This window comes from Salvelinus namaycush, chromosome 33 (genome assembly GCF_016432855.1).
Source record: "Salvelinus namaycush isolate Seneca chromosome 33, SaNama_1.0, whole genome shotgun sequence".
In the NCBI taxonomy this organism is placed as follows: Eukaryota; Metazoa; Chordata; class Actinopteri; order Salmoniformes; family Salmonidae; genus Salvelinus; species Salvelinus namaycush.
This window is the reverse complement of record NC_052339.1, coordinates 5,528,289-5,550,796: the sequence shown is the minus strand read 5'-3', so window position 1 is coordinate 5,550,796 and position 22,508 is coordinate 5,528,289. Positions and strand designations below refer to the sequence as shown.

The window sequence follows — 22,508 nt, the reverse complement described above, 5'->3', positions numbered from 1 at the left end:
AAGGCCTGCTCGCTGAAGTGTTTTAGGGAGCGTTTGACAGTGATGAGGGGTGGTCAACACATTAAATGACAAAAGCAGTTACTCCTACTACTAGTAACTGAGTATCACTTAGATATCATTTTCACCATTATGACTGAGCCTAAGAAGTTTTGGTTTCTTGCAATAAAGTTTTATAAACCATCCATAATGCGATCATACCTGAGTAGTTTGTAAACGTCTTCAGGTCGTCAAGGCAAATGGGCACATGAGCTCCAGATATCAAAACCTGTAGTGGGAAAGCAAAGATTGATGAAGAATAATTAGAAATGTATCTTTATGTGTGCAAGTAATGTGAATAGAGTTGCAAAATTCAGGCAATTTCCAGTAATCATGGGAAAGTTGCCAGAATTTTGCCAACCTAGTGAAAATCCAAGTTACCTGGATCTCCTGCTGGTCAAACATGCGCAGCCACTCCAGGTTTACCACGTTGGCCAGGCCCTGTCTGAAGGCCAGGCAGTGGGGCCTGATCTGTTTGTTGAGTCGGTAATCAGCCACTAAATGGATGTATGCTATCCTGTTGGCCGTGGACACAGGGATGTCCTTCCCTCCCGGCTTCAGCTCAACCACCTGGAAGAAAGAACCCGTCAGACATACAGGCATTAATCACATAGCCACGTAGAAGGCAACCAGGAGAGAGAGGGAACATGTCACCCTGAACACATTTTACTGAGGGTATTCCTTTCTCAATTTGAAAACAGAGAGTCAAGGCATGTGTTCACAGGTAAAGTGTCAATCAAGTGTCACGCAAAATGCAAAGTAGAAATTTGGTAGTGGAGCATGTAGTATTATTGTGTCATTGGAGGCAAACTCTCAACAATGCTGAACACAAGACTAGCACTTTAGAGTGTTTAGGCCCAAACAGCTTGTTTGAGGGTACCAGTGGAGCAATGGGAGAAATCGCTGATCAGGCAAAGGGACCCAGGGGTCGGTTTGGCAGGCTTAAGATGGGACAGTGCGCTAGGGATAAGGACCAGTTCTCGGTTCCTGGCTTTGGTATGGTCCATGAACAGCTGCTGGTCCATTAAAAGTTTGGCACAAGATTCTTCCACCAACCTGTTTCATCAGCTATAGTTTGTTGAGCTTTGGGTCACAAATCCTGATCTCTCCCCTTCCTGGAGTAGTTTGTATATCGATTGAATGGTTTTGGAGGAGTTAAGACACATACCAAATAATCACAGTGAAATAATCCAGATAATTTAGGAGTTTATGATACTTATGATACTAAAATCATTGTGTTCCTAAAAATCTTAACTATTTTCAATAATGTGGATACTCGACATCTAAGGGGGTGCGGGGGCATGTCCCCCTGCCAAATGTTTGCTCTACAAAGTGGGTTAACCTCTCTAGGCTAGGAGGCGGTATTTTCACGTCCGGATGAAAAGCGTGCCCAAAGTAAACTGCCTGCTACTCAGGCCCAGAAGCTAGGATATGCATATTATTAGTCGATTTGGATAGAAAACACTCTGAAGTTTCTAAAACTGTTTGAATAATGTCTGTGAGTATAACAGAACTGATTTGGCAGGCAAAACCCCAAGCACAATCCATCCAGGGATTTATTTTTAGGTCAATCTCTTTTCCATTAGTTTTCTATGGCAAGCCCGTTTTAATAGAAATATGCTTGCAGTTCCTATTGCTTCCACTAGATGTCAACAGTCTTTAGAAATTGGTTGATGTTTTTCCTTTGAGTAGTGAAGAAGTAGCCCTTTCCTTTCTGGGAGTATAGCCAAGTGGACTCTTTAGTTTGAGGCGCACGACGAGGCGCACGACCTGGCGCTCGCTCCACTTTCATTTTATCCTCTATTGAACACAGTTTATCCCGTCTTAAATTGTGTCGATTATTTACGTTTGAAAATACCTAAAGTTGGATTAGGAAAGTTGTTTGAACCAAGATTACAATTTATTAGATAATTTGTAGTCATGTTTGGCGACTTTGAACCAGTGTTTTTCTGAATCAAACATGCCAAATAAATGGACATTTTGGGGATATAACGACGGAATTAATCAAACAAAAATACCATTTGTGATGTTTATGGGACATAGAGTGCCCACAGAAGAAGATCTTCAAAGGTAAGGCATGAATTATATCGTTATTTCTGAGTTTTGTGTCGCGCCTGGCGGGTTGAAATATGATTGTCATGTGTTTGTTTGATGGGGTGCTGTCCTCAGATAATAGCATGGTTTGCTTTCGCCGTAAAGCCTTTTTGAAATCTGACACGCTGGCTGGATTAACAAGAAGTTAAGCTTCATTTTGGTGTATTGCACTTGTGATTGTATGAAAGTTAAATAATTCTAATAATTTAATTTGAATTTGGCGCTCTGCCATTTCACAGGATGTTGTCAAATCGATCCCGCTAACGGGATTTGACCCATAAGAAGTTTTAAAGAGAAAATTAAGCACCACAAAAGGGTACTTTAGTCAGCTTGCTCGTATTGCACACCGTTGTTAGATACTTCCCAGTAATAAACCCCTTCTGTAGAAGGTATCTATATTACCTTTAATTTAACAACATTTCAGTCAAAAGGTAATACAGAAAATGATGGAATCGACAATGTTTTTAACAAACGGGTCATTCTGAATCCGTAACGTTACGCGATTCCAGGTCATATTGACTCCACACCTTATTGCATGCGAATGACTGTCTTTATCTTGTTTGCTTGCTTTGACTATCTCCCGAGGGCATATATAGGCCAGTCTGCCCCTGAGTGTGTGCCTAATCTCCCGCAAATTGTTTTCGGTATTGTATTTGCAATGCCCTATTTGCAAATGCGGGCTACATTCTAACGACACTGTTCAAGCCTGTTTAAAGAGGAGCTAATAAGAAAAGCTAAGGCCCTGAGCAAACAGGCGGAGTGGGTAGAGTGCTTAACCCAGCCCGGGGAGACTGGTGAGGGGGACCAGAGGGCACTGAATAGGCCCTCTCTGTCAAATCAGCCAGGCTCAGACGTGGTGAACGTGCTAAAGTGGCGAAAGTCGCGCCTCTCAGGCGTGTTCCGAGATAATTGCTCGAAGGCCCGTTTGGTGGAACGGTCAACATAGAGCCTTCTATTCCCCGCTGCACGGCAGCAGTCAGGGCGAGAGCGGGCGACGTGCTTTATCTCTCTCAGCGCCAAATACAGACAATGTGAGGGAATTTAATTATTAACACCTCACAGGGAGAGCGTATAGAGAGAGTGAGGGAGCGGGGAGGGTGGCAGCTAGAGACCGACATGAAGGAGAGAACAGGACAAAGGGAATGAAGAGAAGGACAGAATGACAAGGCCACAGAAACAGGCACGAATGAGGAAGAGGCACTGGCAATCAAAGATGATAGAGAGAGAATAATACTGAGAGTGGTAGTGTGTGAATTATTTACCCCCCCCCACAAAACACACACGGATACCCACACACCCACCCAAAACACACACCCGCACACTCACACACCTGTGCCTCTCCCAGGTCATTGTTGACGATGGTGAAGTTGAGTCCCAGGTCCTCCACATCGTCCTCGTAGCTCTTGAGGAAGAGCAGGTTGCGGTACATCTCGGGGTCCAGCGAGGCCAGGTGGTGGATGTCCACATCTGCACTGGTTCCCAGCAGCTTCGACAGGAAGAAACTGGCAAATGGCAGCTCCACCAGCATGTTCTCATACAGGGCCTATAGGGAGACAGGAAACAAAGGTCAGGGTCATAGATTAACTCAGGTCAAAAGGTCATGATAACATGATGTGATCCTGTGTGGCTCAGTTGGTAGAGCATGGTGCTTCCAACACCAGGATCATTGGTTCAATTCCAGCTGTGGCCACCCGTACGAAAATATATGTGTGGATGAGTGTAAGTCGCTTTGGATAAAAGCGTCTGCTAAATGGCATATATTATTTCTTGAGGTCATGATAAAGTCATACAAATCAGACTAACATAACCAGTGACAGAACAGTGAAGAGAAGAATCAATAACAACAATGGGTAAAGATGAGAGCTACCTTTGCTGTTTTCAATTAAAAACCATTACGAAACGCATTATTAAAAGAGTGACCAGAACACCGGATGTGAAAGCGATAACGTAGTAAATCAGTTCACATCGGCGCAAGAGCGCAACACAAGAACATAATCTGTCTAAAACATACTGGCTTTCAAATCTGCCCGCCTCAAACTTTACAAATGTAAATTCTATCCTTGACCTGGGCTGCCATTAAGAACCATGGCCAAGCAGGTGACTCATAAAACGGGGAGCTAATGTACTGGAATTGTCCTAAAGAAAAGAGCCCGTTCCAAGCATTAAATATACAGGTCCTTATAAATGATTGCACTAAAAAAATCCTGACCACATCAGCTAAATGGATTATAAATCTACACCATTTCCATAATGCATGCATCTTAAAACACATAAGCAGGCATAAATCCCTGGCTATTTTCTAAACACAGGTTAATTGGGCAACTTCAAACACAGTCTATTGTTTATGCAAATTAATCCACTCAGCATTTCTCGGGGAGTCTCTACGAATTCCCTGACCATATGCGCCGCGTGCCCCCTTGAAACCTATCAATAACAACACAGTGCCGGGAAGAGGTGGCAATAAGTAGACCTGTATGGGGGAAGAGTAAAAACATGTGGCATATATATATATTTTTTTCGGTCGCTTTATTTATGGGTGTTTATTGCCAGAAATTGTGCCAAAATGACTCGGGATAAAACTGATTAATTATGGACCGTCCCCTTTTAATATAAGTGAGTGCAGTGGCAACGCAAATTAAAACAGATCGCGGCGCCATCAGGGAGAATAAACGCCCGACAACATTGCAGGTTGCCTTCTGTTAGCTGCCAAATAAATCCCTTAATTTACAACATTAAGAATCAATCAAAATATAATGCCTTTCAAACGCATCACTATCAATCAGGGGTGCAACCTGGACACCTCTGAAGGGGAACTTTTAGTCCGACCGGGTAGATCAATGAGGAAAGGCACTAGGGAGGACGGAGGAGGGTGAGGGAGGGAGGGATGAGGAGGGAGGGGTGCAAACAAACACACACAACTTCAGCCACCCTGAGAGAGTTTGGAGGGCAGGTCAGGGCTAACAATACAGGGCTTTTGGGTGCAGTGCACTATCATGAAGGGGCAGGGTGGGTGTTCCAGGTGGATGGATGGGGTGAGTAATGGGTGAGGCGTGGAGAGGAGGGGGGCAGTCTGATCCACACGTCCTACTGAAGGTTACTGGGAGCCTGGCTGGACAGTGATGTGGAGCTGTGAGACTGGCAACAGGAGACCTCTCTCTTTAATAGCCCAACAAAAGAGTCGGGAAGAAGAGGGGCTCCGAAAACAGCGACCAGCCGGCACAGCATCTTAAAGGGGAAGTTCAGTATTTTACAACTTGGATGGTTCCTCACTCTGAAATCAGTCTATGAGCCACGAGGAACTGTAAGCCAAACACATTAGTCAAACTTCAGCAACAGGAATATATTTTTTTTCTCCCCATGACCAAATCAACTAAAATCAACTCAATTATTTGGTTTGACGTTAACTTGAGGCGATTTGCACGGTTGCTTTTAGATGCCAGAGAGAACAGTGAGAGACCAGCAACCTTACCTTAGACTCCAGGTGCTAGAGAGATACAATACTGAAGGCTATGAGAATTCAATATGCTTTCATTCTCATTATATACTCATGTGGTCTGTAATGTTATGTGGTTTCTGTTTGTGGAGTCAACCTTTAGACATGTCAGTTGGGAGGACAAGTTAGGAAGAGCGATAGCCCATATTGTGATGTCCAATACAATTTCAGTGAGTACCACAAACAGGCCCACTCCTGACGAGAATACATTACCTCCACAACAATGGCAGGCCAGGAGGCCATTCATTAACTATATTAATCTCCTGTGTCCCATAGGCCTTGGCGTGTGTACCACGCATCTCAGCGCAGCAGTGATGCAATCCTAATCTATAACAGTTCCATCTTTCCGCAACGGTTCATCGCCAATAACAGCACTAAACAAATATCAATACACCACTCAAACGAGCACTCACAAGCCCGTATTTATGGAGAAAGAGAGAACTTTAGGTAGGGTTAATTGAAAGCCAAATTCAAAATAATTTCCCCCACCTTTATTGCCTGAGCCATTAGCTGTAGTGAGTGGGGAGGGGGGAGCAGAGCATGCTGCTAGCAGCTGACTGGCCATTTCACAGCGGGACGAATACAGAGAGAGACCAGGCCTAGTCCCAAATGGCACCCTAAAGCCCTATGTAGTGCACTACTTTGACAAGGGCCCATATGACTGGTCAAAAGTAGTGCACTATAAAAAGGGAATAGGGTGCTATTTAGGGCCAAAGCCCAGGAGGAGTTATGGTGCTCTGACGAGTGGACGGGACCATCTTGGAGAGAGTGAGAGAGAGAGAGAGAGAGCGGGAGAGGACTTTCAGATCAAAATGCTATTACCACATGCTTTGACCGCTTATTTATGTCCCTGACGGCGGGGGGCTGGCGCTGATTTAGCGCCCGGCCAAATGCAATCGCTCCACAAACAACGAGGAAAGAATCACTGGCTAATGGAAGGCCATATTGAGAGGGGGCTGGTTGTCATGAGGTCATTCTTCTCCCGTTGAGAATGAGATGACCCCTCTTCCCGACTCACACACACACTCTCTCTCTCTCACAGCATCTCGATAAACAATCAGCCAGCACATTCATTAAAGAACATTTAAAAACATTAGGCTCTAATAAATTGTGCCATCAGGGAGGGGAAAAGAAAAACAAAGCCATCAAAGATTGCACATGCTGTAGGGTTAATAAACCAAACTCGGGTTCAAGCTCTATAGCTTATTCCATTCAAACTGGTCACATTCTTGGACATCACTTGATAAAAAAATTATAATTATCAAGGACAACAAACACCTTTGTTAGATATGAAGTCAAGTTGAAATACTAACAACCATTGCATGTTATAATGAATCAGCCTTGTCCCTGTACTGTACCTCTGTTATTCAATGTTAGGGCAGCCTCATTGGTAGTGATCTCTGGTCAAACCCAGATGATCTGCTGGTGTCTGGGGCACAGTGTGACCGTCAGAGAAGGACCACAAGAGGGCAGGCCAGAACCCCCTCCCTGAGGTACAGGAGCGCGGTGTTGCCGACTACATTTCACATCTCATTAACTGATTAGACTTCATCAAACGTTGGTTGGTTTACCTACCATCTACTTACACACATTGGTTGGTTTACCATCTAATTACAACATTAGAGGTGCTTGTTGTTTCCGTTAATGCTTGAAGATACCTGGTGATAATAACTACACCCTTGGGTTCCTGCTGCAAGCATTTTAGCATCTCATTCTTCCATTGTCTGTGACATTAGGCAGGTTCCCATTGACCCAGGTTTATTCCACAAATGCAAAGTCATTTGTAATGGAAACGGCAGATGCAGGAGAAATTTTCCAAAGATCAAATAAATATTTATCCGTTCGACGGAGTGGATTTTTCTTTTGTTCAACTTTATTGCGACAAATTATGGAAAATGGCACGTGATGTTATCACGTAACTATAAGCTCCACTCAACATTTAATTCTAAATGCACACAGCTTGCAATATCCATTTATTCAACAATAAAAAAATGCTTTTGCAAGACAAGGATTGTCTTGACTTTCAAGAATGACTGAATTGCTTCACATTGCAATTTGAAGTTTCACCATCAAATTGGTTCAGAACTCTAGGCCTACGAGTGCAAGTTACACAATGGCGATAAGTAAGCACACACAATTATTTGAATGGCCTAAATGGCAAATATTTTTTGTCCCTGACCCCAAAAAATATTGGTCGACAAGTCGACTGTTGTGTTCTGTTAAAACGTTTATTTTTCCATATATAATAGACACACCCTGTTTGAATAAAATCAACTATATTTAGGCTACTGAACTTGTCTAATGCTTTAAGCACTGCGATTAAAAATTAAAATGATATAGCCTAACCAGAAGAAGAAAAATAACTATTCCCGACCCTCCGCTGCCCAGTGCTGTTGGCCTTCGCTGATTCTGCCTTTAAGCTCCTGAAGTTGCTGGTAATAGGCTACACCAGCGGTCGGCAACCCTTTCCATTTGGAGTGCCACGTTATCGTACCATTTCTACTGATCTGCGTGCCAGTTTAATTTCATTTATAATAAGGTCTTCATATCTCAAAATCAATGTCATGTGGCTAATCAAAACTCGATCTAAATGAAAATGATACAAATCTAAACGTAACTTCTATTGCCATTGCCAATACGTAAAAATAGCCTACATAAAGCCAACAAATAAAAACATTGCAGCCGGCAGGTAGAAGACTTGTTAAATTACTGTTTGAGATGAATAAAACATTTATTTGAGAAGCTCCACAGTGATGGTGAGTTAAGACAATCAGAAATAGTATCAGATCCCCACATTTCTAGGCCTACATTTGTGCGCTGGCCAGGTAGCCTAGGCCTAGTTCTATGCATAATCAAGAGCGTGTCCTTACTCAAGATTGACAGGAGCGCTTCGAACAAAAGAATGAATAAATTGGAATGGAATTAAGGTTGTGCGCTCTGCAAAAAACGTGTCCACTCCTACAATTACAACAGTAAGACTGTAACAATAATATACTGAATGCACTAACAAACGTGGAAATGATGGGAATTAACGGTAAATGTACTACTGGTGATACTGGTGTGCCATCTCCGAGGCCTCCGCAATGGATTAGTCCACTCACAGGCATGAATCAGACAGGTGTCTCGTGTGCCATCACTCCTTTCTATATATTTGCCACTGCTCGACTAAAAAATATCTTGGTCGACCAACAGCATATTGACCAAACAATGGACCAGTCGACTAAATGGGGTTAGCCCTACTACTATCCATGCTGGCTTTTGCAGGCTACCTGAGATATGCGGCGGCAGGTAGCCTAGTGGTTAGAGCGTTGGGCCAGTAACCGAAAAGTTGCTAGATCGAATCCCTGAGCTGACAAGGTAAAAATCTGTTGTTCTGCCCCTGAACAAGGCAGTTAACCCACTGTTCCTAGGCCGTCATTGTAAATAAGAATGTGTTCTTAACTGACTTCCCTAATTAAATTAAAAAAATATATATATTTTTTTTTAAATGAAACCGATAGGTGGGCCGGCCATACAGGCCTTCGCCAGTTAATGGGAAAGGGAAAGTTAGTTGCACAGCTGAATACATTCAACTGAAATGTGTCTTCCGCATTAACCCAACCCCTCTGAATCAGAGGTGCGGGGGTCTGCCTTAATCGACGTCCACGTCATCGGCACCCGGGGAGCAGTTGTTGTTGGGGGTTAACTGCCTTGCTCAAGGGCAGAACAGCAATTTGCTTAAATGGATAATGGGGAATTTTTTTCTTCAGGTGAAACGTCATTATGTCCAGCTGTTTTTAGACAAGACAGCTCAATGGAAACGCACCCATGGCAGGCAATCTACCTTCTTTTCAAACGTTCTAGATATCATCAAAGAGATCACTGGACAAGTTAATGGAACCTAGCTAGAGGCTCCACTTTACACTGTATTGACTACACAAGAACACTGACTTTTACAGAGACCTGGAAATAGACAGCTTTACCTTTCCCAGTGCCGCCTGGGTGGTCTAGCCCCCCAACAGCACACGTTTGCCCAGCGTCGGCATGGGTTCGAACCCGGCCCACTGCCTTTGTGAAACACCATCTTTCCACTGTCTCTCCTCTATCCAATAAAACACATAAAATGTTTATATTGATAACTTTACCTTCCCCAGTATCCGTCCCAGGAAGTAGTAGTGTCTGGCGAAGGAGTCCCCCACCAGCATCTGGGCGGTGGGGCTGGGGTAGAGAAGGCCCTCGTTGGTGGTCTTGAAGAACCCCTGGTTGGGGTTGAAGCCCGACTTGAGCAGCTCGTTGAGGAATTCACGGAAGATGCCCCCTCCATCGATGCCCGCCTCGTCCAGGCCGTGGGCGTTGAGCAGGTGCACCCGGATACGTTTCTTCAGGTCCGCCTCTGGATACAGGGGACACGAGGGGGGTAATCAAGTTAATACAGGAAAATATAGAAAAGGCCTGTTATATTTTACTTCCAGAAATGATGAAAAAAATTAAAAAGTTAGATTCAATTCCCTTATTCTGACACCTCTTTTGAAAGATCAGAGTTTTCTACTCAAAGTAGAAGCACAGTCTACATGGAAATATACATGCATGCATGTTATGTTATTAACATTTACAATCTAAAAATCTACTGTAAATGTAGGGATAAAACAGAAAATATCTATTTTTGCGTTTTTTTTTGTCCCTTTTCCACATTGAGGCATGATTTCTCTGACCTGAGGAATATTCAAAACAAAGCGTATCAAAAGAGGTCACGTTTCAGCATAATTCATGTGCGGTGATAAATCAGAGCACCTATAACATAGAAAGTCACATAAATTATATTGTTTTCAGCCCCTCCAAGGCAAGGTCTCCTACTACTCACTTTAATCATATGGCCAAACGAGTGCTCTTTTAAATTCAAACACAAAAGAGGGGACTTAAAATAAATCCCACAGTTCCGAGACCGATGCGAAAGCTAGCCTTCATTTCTAATGGGATCTGTAACCTCGACGACAAAATCTGGATTTTATGGACCACAAATATTAGAAACTGAGGCTGCGTCCCGAAATGTGCACTCGTTCACTACTTTATTATACCAGTAATTTCCATCCAAATGGAAGTGAACAAGTGCGCACTTTGGGAGAAAGGAGAGACTATTGGGACGCAGCCCGAGACATTACCCTTCTAACCAAGCTGTATCCCTCCTCAGCCTAACCATGTACCGTTTTCTGGGGAGAGCTTGTCGTAGGCGTCCTCGTAGATGTAGTTCCGTCTGATGGTGACGTTGATCCCGTCCAGAAACGGCCCGTCTCCCTGGACGTCCCGCTTGTCCGCGTAGATCAGTCTCTGGAAGATCTTCACCAGGGACAAGCAGATTTAAAATGACTGACTACAGCCAGCCAGGTTTTATAGGACATCTATACTGACTACATGGACTATTTCTAATGGAGGTAGTAAATAAAGACGATAAAACAATGTAAACAAATGCTATGTGCTTGTTTTCTCTTCAATTGGTTTCTGAGAGATAATGTCTGCGAATTCTAGAATAACTAATATAGTGACACATTGATAAATGAGGTGAAAATGAAGTCAGTTATACAGACTATTCCTCAAGGGTTTCGGTTTTATAACAAGTACATGGAGCAATATGCAGGGCTGAGATGTGGAGCACCTTGACTCGCTCCTCAAAGGGCACGACGAAGGGCAGCTCAGTCAGGATGGCCAAGTGTCTCTCCTCAGACACAGACAGCTGTGGAGGCTCCATCCCCACTAGAATAGAATAGATTTGAACATCCTTTATTTTTCCTCGTCTTCAACAACAATACAGTAGAGTCCTGCATCTGGTCGGACACCCACGGTCCCCCGCGGTTGACCCGCAACAAAAAAAATTTAATCAGCAGGCGGGTGAAATTAAAACATTCTTCCTACCCTCTGGGAGGCTCGCAGTTCAGAACAATTATATTGCGGTTCGAAAACGTTTCAAAATTAAGATAAAAAGCCAGGAGCTTGTTGTGCTGAATTGTGTTGCAAATTCCATTACGTGAGCGGTGAGGCAGACATAGCCTAGGCTTAGGCTACCAGCCATGCAGTGAGAGTGGAGCAGGGAACTGTCCATTATGTGTGGTGCTGAAACATGCCTAATTTGTCCACGTGCAGTGCTTATGTTCCCTTCTGCCACGCAACAATGGGTTGCCAAGTTTATTTTCCCTGACACCTAGCTCACACGAAAATGGCTAAGGTAACAGGAGAATTAGAACGAAAGGTTATGATGGTGAAATACACCATCGTAGAAACAGGTGCTGCGGAAGTGAAATCCCCGGGTTGGAAGGATTTTATAGTCTTGTGGACAGGGAGGACAACCACCCGGTAGATGGATACACAGCCTGCAAAAGTGCAAGCAGGTATTTGTTTAAGATCATTCAGTTAACTATCAGTAAAAAATTACATTTTATTCAGGCTTTCGTTCATTTAGACCAGAGGTTCCCAAACTTTTTATAGTCCCGTACCCCTTCAAACATTCAACCTCCAGCTGCGTACCCCCTCTAGCACCAGGGTCAGCAACACACACACAAACTATACGATACATTTATTAAACATAAGAATGAGTGTGAGTTGTCGTCACAACCCGGCTCGTGGGAAGTGACAAAGAGCTCTTATAGGACCAGGGCACAAATAATAATATAATAATCAGTAATTTTGCTCTTTATTTAACCATCTTACATATAAAACCTTATTTGTTCATCAACAATTGTGAATAACTCACCACAGGTTAATGAGAAGGGTGTGCTTGAAAGGATGCACATAACTCTGCAATGTTGGATTGTATTGGAGAGAATCGGTCTTAAATCAATTTCCACACACAGTCTGTGCCTGTATTTATTTTTCATGCTAGTGAGGGCCGAGAATCTACTCTCACATAGGTACGTGGTTGCAAAGGGCATCAGTGTCTTCACAGCGCGATTTGCCAAGGCAGGATACTCTGAGCGCAGCCCAATACAGAAATCTGGCAGTGGCTTCTGATTAAATTCAATTTTCACAGAACCGCTTGTTGCAATTTCGATGAGGCCCTCTTGTTCAGATATCGGTAGGTGGACTGGAGGCAGGACATGAAAGGGATAACAAATCCAGTTGTTTGTGTCATCCGTTTTGGGAAAGTAACTGTGTAATTGCTCACCCAACTCACTCAGGTGCTTCGCTATATCACATCTGACATTGTCCGTAAATTGAGTTAATTTGCACACAAAAAATCATACAACGATGGAAAGACCTGTGTGTTGTCTTTGTTAATGCAGACAGAGAAGAGCTCCAACTTCTTAATCATAGCCTCAATTTTGTCCCGCACATTGAATATAGTTGCGGAGAGCCCCTGTAATCCTATATTCAGATCATTCAGGCGAGAAAAAACATCACCCAGATAGGCCAGTCGTGTGAGAAACTCGTCTGACCGCCTGCATGATGACAAGTGAAAATTATGGTCAGTAAAGAAAACTTTAAGCTTGTCTCTCAATTAAGAAAAACGTGTCAATACTTTGCCCCTTGATAACCAGAGCACTTCTGTATGTTGTAAAAGCGTTACATGGTCGCTGCTCATATCATTGCATAGTGCAGAAAATACACGAGAGTTCAGGGGCCTCGCTTTAACAACGTTAACCATTTTCACTGTAGTGTCCAAAACGTCTTTCAAGCTGTCAGGCATTCCCTTGGCAGCAAGAGCCTCTCGGTGGATGCTGCAGTGTACCCAAGTGGCGTCGGGAGCAACTGCTTGCATGCGGGTTACCCCTCCACTATGTCTCCCTGTCATGGCTTTTGCGCCATCAGTACAGATACCAACATGAGCAGCAGCTACTTTTGTCTACATACGGACCGTTAGTGGAATTCCCGTGAGAGAGTAACGGTTAATGTGTTTGGATGTTAATTATTTGACTAGGCTACCTGTATTTGACATTGTGTTGTTATTTCGCTGAACACTAGATGGTTTAATATTATTTTTGGCAGTGAAACGAGGCTACTCAGGCGAGAAAAAAACCTCACCCAAATGTATAGCCCCGTTAGAAAATATAAATGGACTGTTTGAAAATATGAAATATATATATATAACGTACCCCCGACAGCATTGCGCGTACCAGTTTTTGACCATACCCAGGCCATATAAAATTTGAACCGGTGCGGCTGGTAAAGGTTTGAGTAGCCTACTAAATATAGGCTATTTTTGCAGCCCATAGCCTATTAGATTCTGGGAATTGTTGATTTAAGTTTCAATTAAACTATTTATCTAAATATTGAATGTCAAGGTATTGTTTAGTTATGTCGGCTATAGGCTTTCATTAGGTGAGTAGAAGGCTAGTTAGAAGGCTCTTTTTTTAAAGAGATCTTAGTTGTCAATGTGCCGCATCGCATCGTGAAAATAAAAAGATAGGCCTATCGTTCTTAATTCGTGGCATGGTTTCCTTTTATCCAAACGCTGAATAGACATGCAGACAAATGAATTAATGCGGGGAATACACTAATAGTCTACTACTCTGGAGTCATAAAAGCAACTAAAGAAATTGATGTTATTTGGCAGGTCACGAATCGGCTCTCAGAACAATTCTATGCAGGTGGGTCAGGTTGTGGAGAAAAATCTGTCCTGATGTCGGATATCGGGTGGGGCTCGGAATTAATGTGGCCGGCTCCAAAAAGCTGACCCGTGCATGACTACATACAACACAGTACAACAACGTTAGCTTAAACTGCTCTGTAACAGTCAATCTGTCTGTCTTCTACCCATCCATCTAGTTATTTATTCATTTATCCATCCATCTTCACTTCATCAATTAACCCATCTATCCACACTATCCGACCATTCAATCTGATCCGCCATCTAGTTATCTATCCATCCATCCGGCTCTAATTCATCCATCCATCCATCTAATAAAAGCCCAATGTAGGGCTTCCTAAAAGCCCCATGTAGGGTTTCCATGACCACACAGTGTGTGGATAGATGCTGACCAGGCTGCACCGAGGTTTCTCTTTCCCACTACCAGAATCTAAACCCCACACTCTTGACCTGCATCTCCCTAATGACAAACACTGAACAGAAAACCCAGACGCGTATTCATGGAGGGGGCCAAACCCAGATAACTGGAGAAATGGAAGGATTGGGTTTTCCCCCCATCCTGCATGCCTGCTAACCCTACTCCCTACCTGATTACAAACCTGCTAGGCCCCCTCTCTCCACCCAGCTGACTGTTTACAGGCAGCCCATTAAAGAGTGCTCAATCCTGCCTCAACTCCCCCTTCCTCACTAACACACACTTTCAATTAACGCAACTGTGAGCTGCCCGTCCAACACGCCCGGACGGTTGTTTTGTATTAAACTCATCATTCGGAACCGTTTAGAACCAAAAACTGCCACAAAAGCAAAGTTAAACCGCCATTCTCCACCCCTTCATTGTCTCCCTTAGAGCTCAATTAGTCAATCAAATCTGCATTTCGCCCATCAGGTTTCCATCTTTGAGGAGAAATATGGCCCGGAGTGGTCAATACGTTGGCCATTCATCACCCGAGGGGCCTGTCCATTTAAGGAAATGAAGAAAGGGCAGACGAATATACAGCCAGATGTGGCTGCGCTCATCAGGACTCTCAGGCTAATTGAATTGATCCAGGTATCGGGGCTGGCTGGAGTGGCATTAGGCAGATCATACACGCATTGTTATCTGTTTGTTTTCACACCAGCTCTCTGCCCGCTGCCGGAGTCCCGCGACGCAGCTCTAAATTAAAGGGCAAAAGAGCCTGGTTGTCTCTCTCGGCCCATTGCCCTCCCTGGCACTTCGCTGAGGCATTTTGGAGTGACTCGAAGGAAAACAACAAACCTGAGATTACAGCTGAGCTGACCTAAGAGCTTCATTTACCAGAGGTCACACAGTGTTCCCTGTACCCCAATTAGGGTGTTTCACTGTACTTCTAAACTCTGTGACGACCATCAGTGGTTGGTTTATGCCAAAGACACGCATTACTAAGACAGGGAACTGTTCATGTTTCCCATAGGAAAACATGGCACACTTCCCCCATGCTAACACTAGCTGGATATGCACAGTTATATACCGGATAGCTAGGATGCACAGGGTTTCCCACCGTCATCGTTAATGCATAACAGGAACTACTTTTTGGGGCTACTATATTGTATCCTACCATCCAGTGTGGACTGCAGGGGCCCGATGCGTCCCATCCTCCGCGTCCTCCACACGTGTCTGGCTGAAGGGACGTACAACTGGGTCACCTGGAGGGGGACGAGCACGGCTCCAGTCAGCATGACTATACTAACAACATCCTACATGGGACATAACGTGGACCCAACACATGGCCTGACAGTATGCCACAGGGACTATGTATGGTCACTTCCCAGTAGTTTTGTATTGCATGTGTTATAATGTATTTTATATGCTGACCTCACAAAATGAATGTCCATGTAATTGGACAATAAAGTTAACGTATTCGATCCATCTTAACACCATGTACATAGATACTCCTAAAGGTACATGTCAGTAGCTCAGTTCCTGACATTGCATGCATCCCGTAGATGTTATAACATATAGAAACTAAATGGTCTTCATAAGCCCTGCATGCAGTCATAAAGGTGGATTGTTCAAATGAAGTGTCAGTGAAGTGTTATTGAGTAAAGCATATGAGTGATAAGACGGATTAACTCATTAAGGGCAATGAGTCTGACGTAATGGCCGAGAGCACGGTTACCTTATCTGCTCGGATGTTGACCTCTTCAGCAAGCCAATGGCCTGCTGGACAGAATGGTCGTCTGATGTCACGAGCCTTCACCATCTTTACCAAGTTAGTGATGACCTGCAAAATAAATAGCAATAAACACAAATAAAAGTCAGACACTCAGGACTCTGAGAACAAACCACTCCCTCTGTTCTTTCTCAGTCTCTCTACTTCATATAAAAACTAATTAAAATACGTTGGTTATTTAATGAATAGGTGAAAGTACAACAAAATACAAATGTGAAACCAAAAGTTACAAAAGTTAAACATACTAGTCATTTTAAACACTTGAAACGTGTCATTTTAACATAGATGAGTTTGTTTACAAAGAAACAAAATCTATGTGGAGGCTAGACAACAAGCTGCTTCCTCTAAAACTATTTGTGAGTTGAGCCATTAGCGTGCCATAATGATAGTAGAAAAGAGAAATGGCTGGAGTCATCCCTCCATGACCAGCACCAGAGTTAATTTACATCAGCCACGTGACCGAGAGCAACATTTTGACCGGTGTAAATCTGTTGTACTGCGAGTTAGGGTCAGGGTGAGAGTTGTTGGGATATTTATTCCTGTCCAGTACCGTCAATAACAAAAAAATGTCAATCTTGTACAGTCCTGTCCTAAAAACAGGTTCCTGTACTGTCCTGTGAAAAACATGGATTTGTTGCCTCCTATCCCATGTCTTACTGTGTGCAGTGTTGGGATATGAATGTTAGATAGAAGTTGATAAGTACTCCACTGTAAAGACTGAACTTGTCACGTCTACATTGATCCTTTCCATAATCTCACTCCACAGTCATTACCGGCACTAGCTAGGAGTAGTCAGACACGTAATTACCATGAAACAATTTAACACGATAAGCAGGCAACACCGTTTGAATGGAAATGTTATTTTCAAAAACGCACAACGTTTTCATACGGGACGCGATCAATCTCGGGCAGTCATCAGCGACGACTGGAGTCGCTATTCTCAGTAATAATGGGGAGTGCCAAACGCTGTTCGTGGCGCGGACGATGGGCTCGGAGACGTAGCCCCTACTCCGAGGAATGAATAAGCATTCCTTAATTAGCCCATTGGGTTAAGTGCACGCCTTAATGGGCCTTTCTCAAACTCCACCGTGACATCCCTCTCCAAACATAGCCAAGAAGAGAAGGTCCATTAGCAATATTAATACAAGCTTAGTTGATCATTTTCATTAAATTAACTTCTTTCAATTATATAGATAGCTCGACAATGGGGGTGATAAAAGATGGTCGAGGGACGGCTGATGACTCGAACCAAACATTAGCGTGTTAGGGGGTCAGCGGCGTTAAAGCGACTGTAAATCCAGCCCCCGTTCAATTTGGAAAATGCCTTTCCCCCTGCTCTCCCACTTCTTTAATGGGTCGTTTTAGCTGACGGTGTTTGCGCTCCTCGATCTGTTATGAAATTCCTGCCGCATTTGTACACGCCCAACACCTCGGCTGAAAGAAAGCCTCGCTCACCTTCGAGGCTCTCTCTCAAATTCAAAGCCAAGAACGAAGTCGCTTAATTACCGTTTCAGGGAAAGAGAGAGAAGGAGGGAGAGGAGAATAGAGGGAGAGGAGAATAGAGGGAGAGGAGCATAGAGTAAAGGAGAGAGGTAAAGATGAGAGAGGCCTGACGAGTGGCAAATTAACTTAATGTTGTTATCTGCCTCATTTCCTTTCAGTAAACAGACAATTAATGTCCTAATTCAACCCCCTTTGCTCTTCCTGGTGTGAATTTAGCCATGCATGCTCTGTTGCTTATCGACACATTTCTGTAAAAGCTATGAGAGAAACCAAAGTCAAAATAAGACCCTTTATAAGGCACAGCTTTTACAAAAACGTGGTTTTCCTGTGTTTATATATATTTCCACACTATGAAGTTGGATAAATATTGTGAAATTGTGAAAATTATGATAATGCCCTTTTAGTGTAAGAGCAGTTTGAAAAAAACAACTGAAACTTCAGCCTGTTTTAGTGGAATGGAGTTTTGGCTTTCCATGGTGATGTCACTATGCTGTAAAGTAGTTAATAGACCAATAAGAGAGTTCCAAACCTCTCTGCCAATAACAGCTATTTTTCAGTTTTCCCATCCCCACTCAAACCACTTCCAGACAGTCCTAACAAAAGTCTTGCTTGAGAAATAGCTCTTTGCTAAGAAGCCATTTTTGCTTCTTTTTGACCATTAAGTAAGGTACTTAATTGTTACCCAGAAATGATGTGATAGTGAAATAACGGCTACATTGTACTTTTAAAGAGAGAGCATTCAAGAGGACACTGAATACACTAGCATGTAACCATTTTCCAAATCCGTTTACAAGAGTAAGGACTCAAGCCAGTTGGGAGGCATCTAAATGTTGGATTATGAAACAAGTTTTTCTGAATTATTTTGTAAACATAGGACCGTATCAAAACCCTCAATTAGATGTGGAGCCACTGCCTGGGTCGCTTTCACTAGGAGTGAAACGGAGGCAAATGGGTCAAAAAGGGAGGGACTACCTAAACTTTGTTCAATAAGAAAGCTTGTAAGCATTTCCCGTTGCAAAACGTTTTGCTACAGTGGGACTAATGAATATGACCCTGACCATGCCAGGGCGATGGGTGGGCATTCACCTTGAAGAGCTGGACCCAACGTTTCTGCTCGGCCTGGATGCGCTGCTGCACCTCTGTGTTTGTCTTGACCCCCACGCTGCGGAAGGCAGCCATGTACTCCTCGCGGTGCTCCGTCTTGGTCTCTGGGTAGGCCAGCTTGATAATGCCCAGACAAGCGTCCCTTAGTAACCGAGACAGGGTCACCAGCTCGGACAATGTGAACGGCATCATGGACGTATTGCTGTGGCCTGAAAACGGGTGGACAGGAGGAATGGCCGGCTGTTTACTGCCACTCAGCCATTGAACACAGTGCAGGCAACATTTTCCTCTCGCAAAGACAACTGCGCCGTGAGCTAATGCACAAAGTTAAATTATGAATTATGCAGCACAACTTTTGTTCCAATTTCCATGAGAAAGAACTTTAGTTCAACCGGAGATTTAATCAAAAGTGTGATTTACACCACACGCAATGCAATCGTGAGGTACAGTATCGGAGCTCCAGTTATTTAGAACGCTACCTGTGCATTAGTTCACAGCACAGCTGGTCTTTGCCAGGGGAAAATGTCACCCTACATCTCTTACTGTTGTTGCCCAATGAATATTACACACATGAGAGACTATCCATCTGGATAAAAAATATACTGAGTGTAAAAAAAAAAATCCATGACATAGGTTCAACCTGCATTCACCTGGTCAGTCTATGATCCCTTATCAATGTCACCTGTTAAATTCGATTCAAATCAGAAAAGATGAAAGGGAGGAGACAGGTTCAAGTATTTTTAAGCCTTGAGACAATTGACGCATGGATTGTGTATGTGTGCCATTCAGAGGATGAATGGGCAAGACGAGATTTGAAGTTCCTTTGAACGAGGTATGGTTGTAGGTGCCAGGCGCACCAATTCATGTCAAGAACTGCAATGCTGCTGGGTTTTTCACACTCTACAGTTTCCCAAGTGTATCAAGAATGGTGCACTACCAAAAGGACATCCAGCCAACTTGACACAACTGTGGGAAGCATTGGCGTCAACATGGGCCAGCATCCCTGTGGAACGCTTTGGACACCTTGTAGAGTCCAGGCCCCGATGAATTGAGGCTGTTCTGAGGGCAAAAGGGGGTACAACTCAATATTAGGAAGTTGTCCTTAATGATTTCAACACTCAGTGTACATGTGTAGAAGCCTTTAAATTCATGTGTAGAAGCCTTTAAATTCAACGTCAGCTGCACCCCAATTCAAAACAAGAGGCAGGTGATTTTGAGACTAGGTCTGCGTCCAAAATAGCACACTATGGGCCCTGGTCAAAAGTAGTGCATAGGGAATAGTACAGAGGGAGTGGCCTACCATGACCTTCCATGGGGTAGCCAAAGAACTCGCTGTCGTGCACAGAGATGAGCGAGTGACTGAAGAGGGAACTGAAGAGGTAGAAGAGGGGAATGATGCGATTGGAGTCTTCCAGAGACATGGGAGACCCCCGGGAGATGACCTGCAGCAGCGGAACCATGGACCTGGGGGGAAGAAAAGGAGAGACTCGCTATGTTTACCTGGGAATTTATGCCAACGGGGCACATTGAATTGGCTTACATCAAGGTCTGTCACTGTGTTCAGGGCTGCATATATCAAGTGTATCAAAGCAGGAGTTCTGATTTAGGATCAGTTGGGCCTTTTAGATCACAATGAATAAGATGACATGGACAGGGGTGGACCTGATCCAAGATCAGCGCTCCTAAACCGAGACGCTTGATACATACAGCCCCTGACTGACATTCAATCAACTCACCCTGTAATCATTTTGGTAGTCATGGACTGTATCAGGTGCCAGAGATGTCTCAGGAAACGTGCGTTGAACGCTAAACTGTACAGAAGCCTGGAGGGGACAAAATAAAAAAAGACAGGCCTGAAAAGATACATATGTCAAAAGGGTTGACAATGTACTCGTCTGTCTGTAAACGTATAAATCGCTCTGCCTCGATGCCCTCCAAGGCGGAGATCGTCAACATTGACCAATTAACTAGAGGACACAAATAAAGATGGAAAAAATACTAGTAAAAGCTGTTGAACCGCAGCATCCCCCAGGAATCTTCCTTCTTAGCCCTTTCTCTCCTCCTCCATTCTCCGCTCTCCCTTTTCCGTGACGAAAAAAAGATTAAACGACCCATTAAGCTTTATTTAGACGAGGCACCTTCCATTAGTAAACTAGTTGCTGGCGAGGAGGAGCTCGGCCCTGGGTCATAAACAGGCCCTCTGGCTTCCTGCAGGAGCCCCATTTAACTTAATGGCAACGATGGGGACAATAGAGGAGAAGGGATGGGGGGGCATAGCCCTCACAATGACCTCGGCGCGCCAGCACGCTTCCACACTCTCCCTGAATTACATGAAAACACAGGGGAAGGAGGGAAGGAGGGGGTGGGTGAGCCACTGGCTGCATCACGATGGCAACCTATTCCCTATAGTGCCCTATGGGCCCTGGTCAAAAGTAGTGCACTATGTAGGGAATAGGGTGCCATTTGGAACGCTCACACTGGGCCCTCATCCCGACACTCCGGACGGCCTAACTAACGGCCCATGGCACCCAAGTGTGAAGGTGCTCGATTGTGTGTGTGTTTCTTTAACACCGAGGGTTAACAACAGGTAACGCCAATGCAGTAATTCAGCTTAAAATAAAATATAAGCCCCTTGCTTATAAATGTGCCTCTGTCTAACGGGATAGGCTATTGTCACCTATAAGGAAGCCTGTTAAGGGCAGGCAATCTCCTATTCACATGTTGAGAGGTAAAGGTTGATGTAATGAATTGATGTTAATCACCTCTTTTTAATCCTAAACTAGCAAAATACAACACCCCAAAAAAAACATAAATCCTATTAAAATGTGGAACAAATACTTTTTTTTTTTAAAGAAGCAACAAAACAAGTGTCTGTAACTCATGAAAGAGAAAACAAAACAGGGAGATATGGTTGTAAAGCTGATCTTGTTAAAAAAAAAAAAAAAAAAAAAATAACAGAGAGAGAGAATGGGAAGTGGATGGAATATCACATAGATAAACTAATGTTGGTGTCGGCCTCCAATCTCTAAGAGTGCATCCCAATTCCCTATATAGTGCACTACTTTTGACCAGGGCCCATAGGGCTCTGGTCAAAAGTCGTGTACTATATAGGGAATAGGGTGACATTTAGGGCACACCCTCGTTCACCATTGAGCAGCAGAGATTATTTGAAAGGCTGAAAAATGTAAATGATCCTTCTGGGGGGGTAAAACGAGTGACAACTCTCTATATGTTTGATAAATCATTTCTGCCAAGGCCCCCCATCCGTCAGTACAAAAGAGGACGGGAGCCAGGTATAGCATAGTGCTCTGGGCCTTCACAGTGTGCGGCCGGGTGTTTGATTGAAATGGGCAACAGAGCAATAAAATGCTGACTGACAGCCTGATATATGGCCTGCTAGAAACCAAAGCTCCATTTCAATCAGGAAATGAAGGCACTAATAAATACAATCACAGGCATCAAAAAGGGTTGTGTGTGTGTGTGTGTGTGTGTGTGTCCATAAAAATTACCTTGATGGCCAAAACAGATTATTTTA

At 43.8% G+C, this 22,508-nt stretch overlaps 1 protein-coding gene across 1 annotated transcript in view; it reads right to left on the bottom strand.

Moving 5' to 3' along the window:
• Nucleotides 1-22,508, bottom strand: part of LOC120027594 (ubiquitin-protein ligase E3C-like) — a 37,625-nt gene that overhangs the window by 4,984 nt on the left and 10,133 nt on the right. Inside the window, exons 12-22 of the mRNA XM_038972579.1 lie at nucleotides 20,710-20,796; nucleotides 20,274-20,437; nucleotides 18,956-19,182; nucleotides 16,313-16,417; nucleotides 15,752-15,839; nucleotides 11,253-11,350; nucleotides 10,804-10,936; nucleotides 9,748-9,995; nucleotides 3,461-3,673; nucleotides 418-606; nucleotides 199-265 (exon numbers count right to left, since the gene is read on the bottom strand). Of these exons, the coding sequence (XP_038828507.1) occupies nucleotides 199-265; nucleotides 418-606; nucleotides 3,461-3,673; nucleotides 9,748-9,995; nucleotides 10,804-10,936; nucleotides 11,253-11,350; nucleotides 15,752-15,839; nucleotides 16,313-16,417; nucleotides 18,956-19,182; nucleotides 20,274-20,437; nucleotides 20,710-20,796 (1,619 nt within the window). The remainder of the gene's footprint in view (nucleotides 1-198; nucleotides 266-417; nucleotides 607-3,460; nucleotides 3,674-9,747; nucleotides 9,996-10,803; nucleotides 10,937-11,252; nucleotides 11,351-15,751; nucleotides 15,840-16,312; nucleotides 16,418-18,955; nucleotides 19,183-20,273; nucleotides 20,438-20,709; nucleotides 20,797-22,508) is intronic.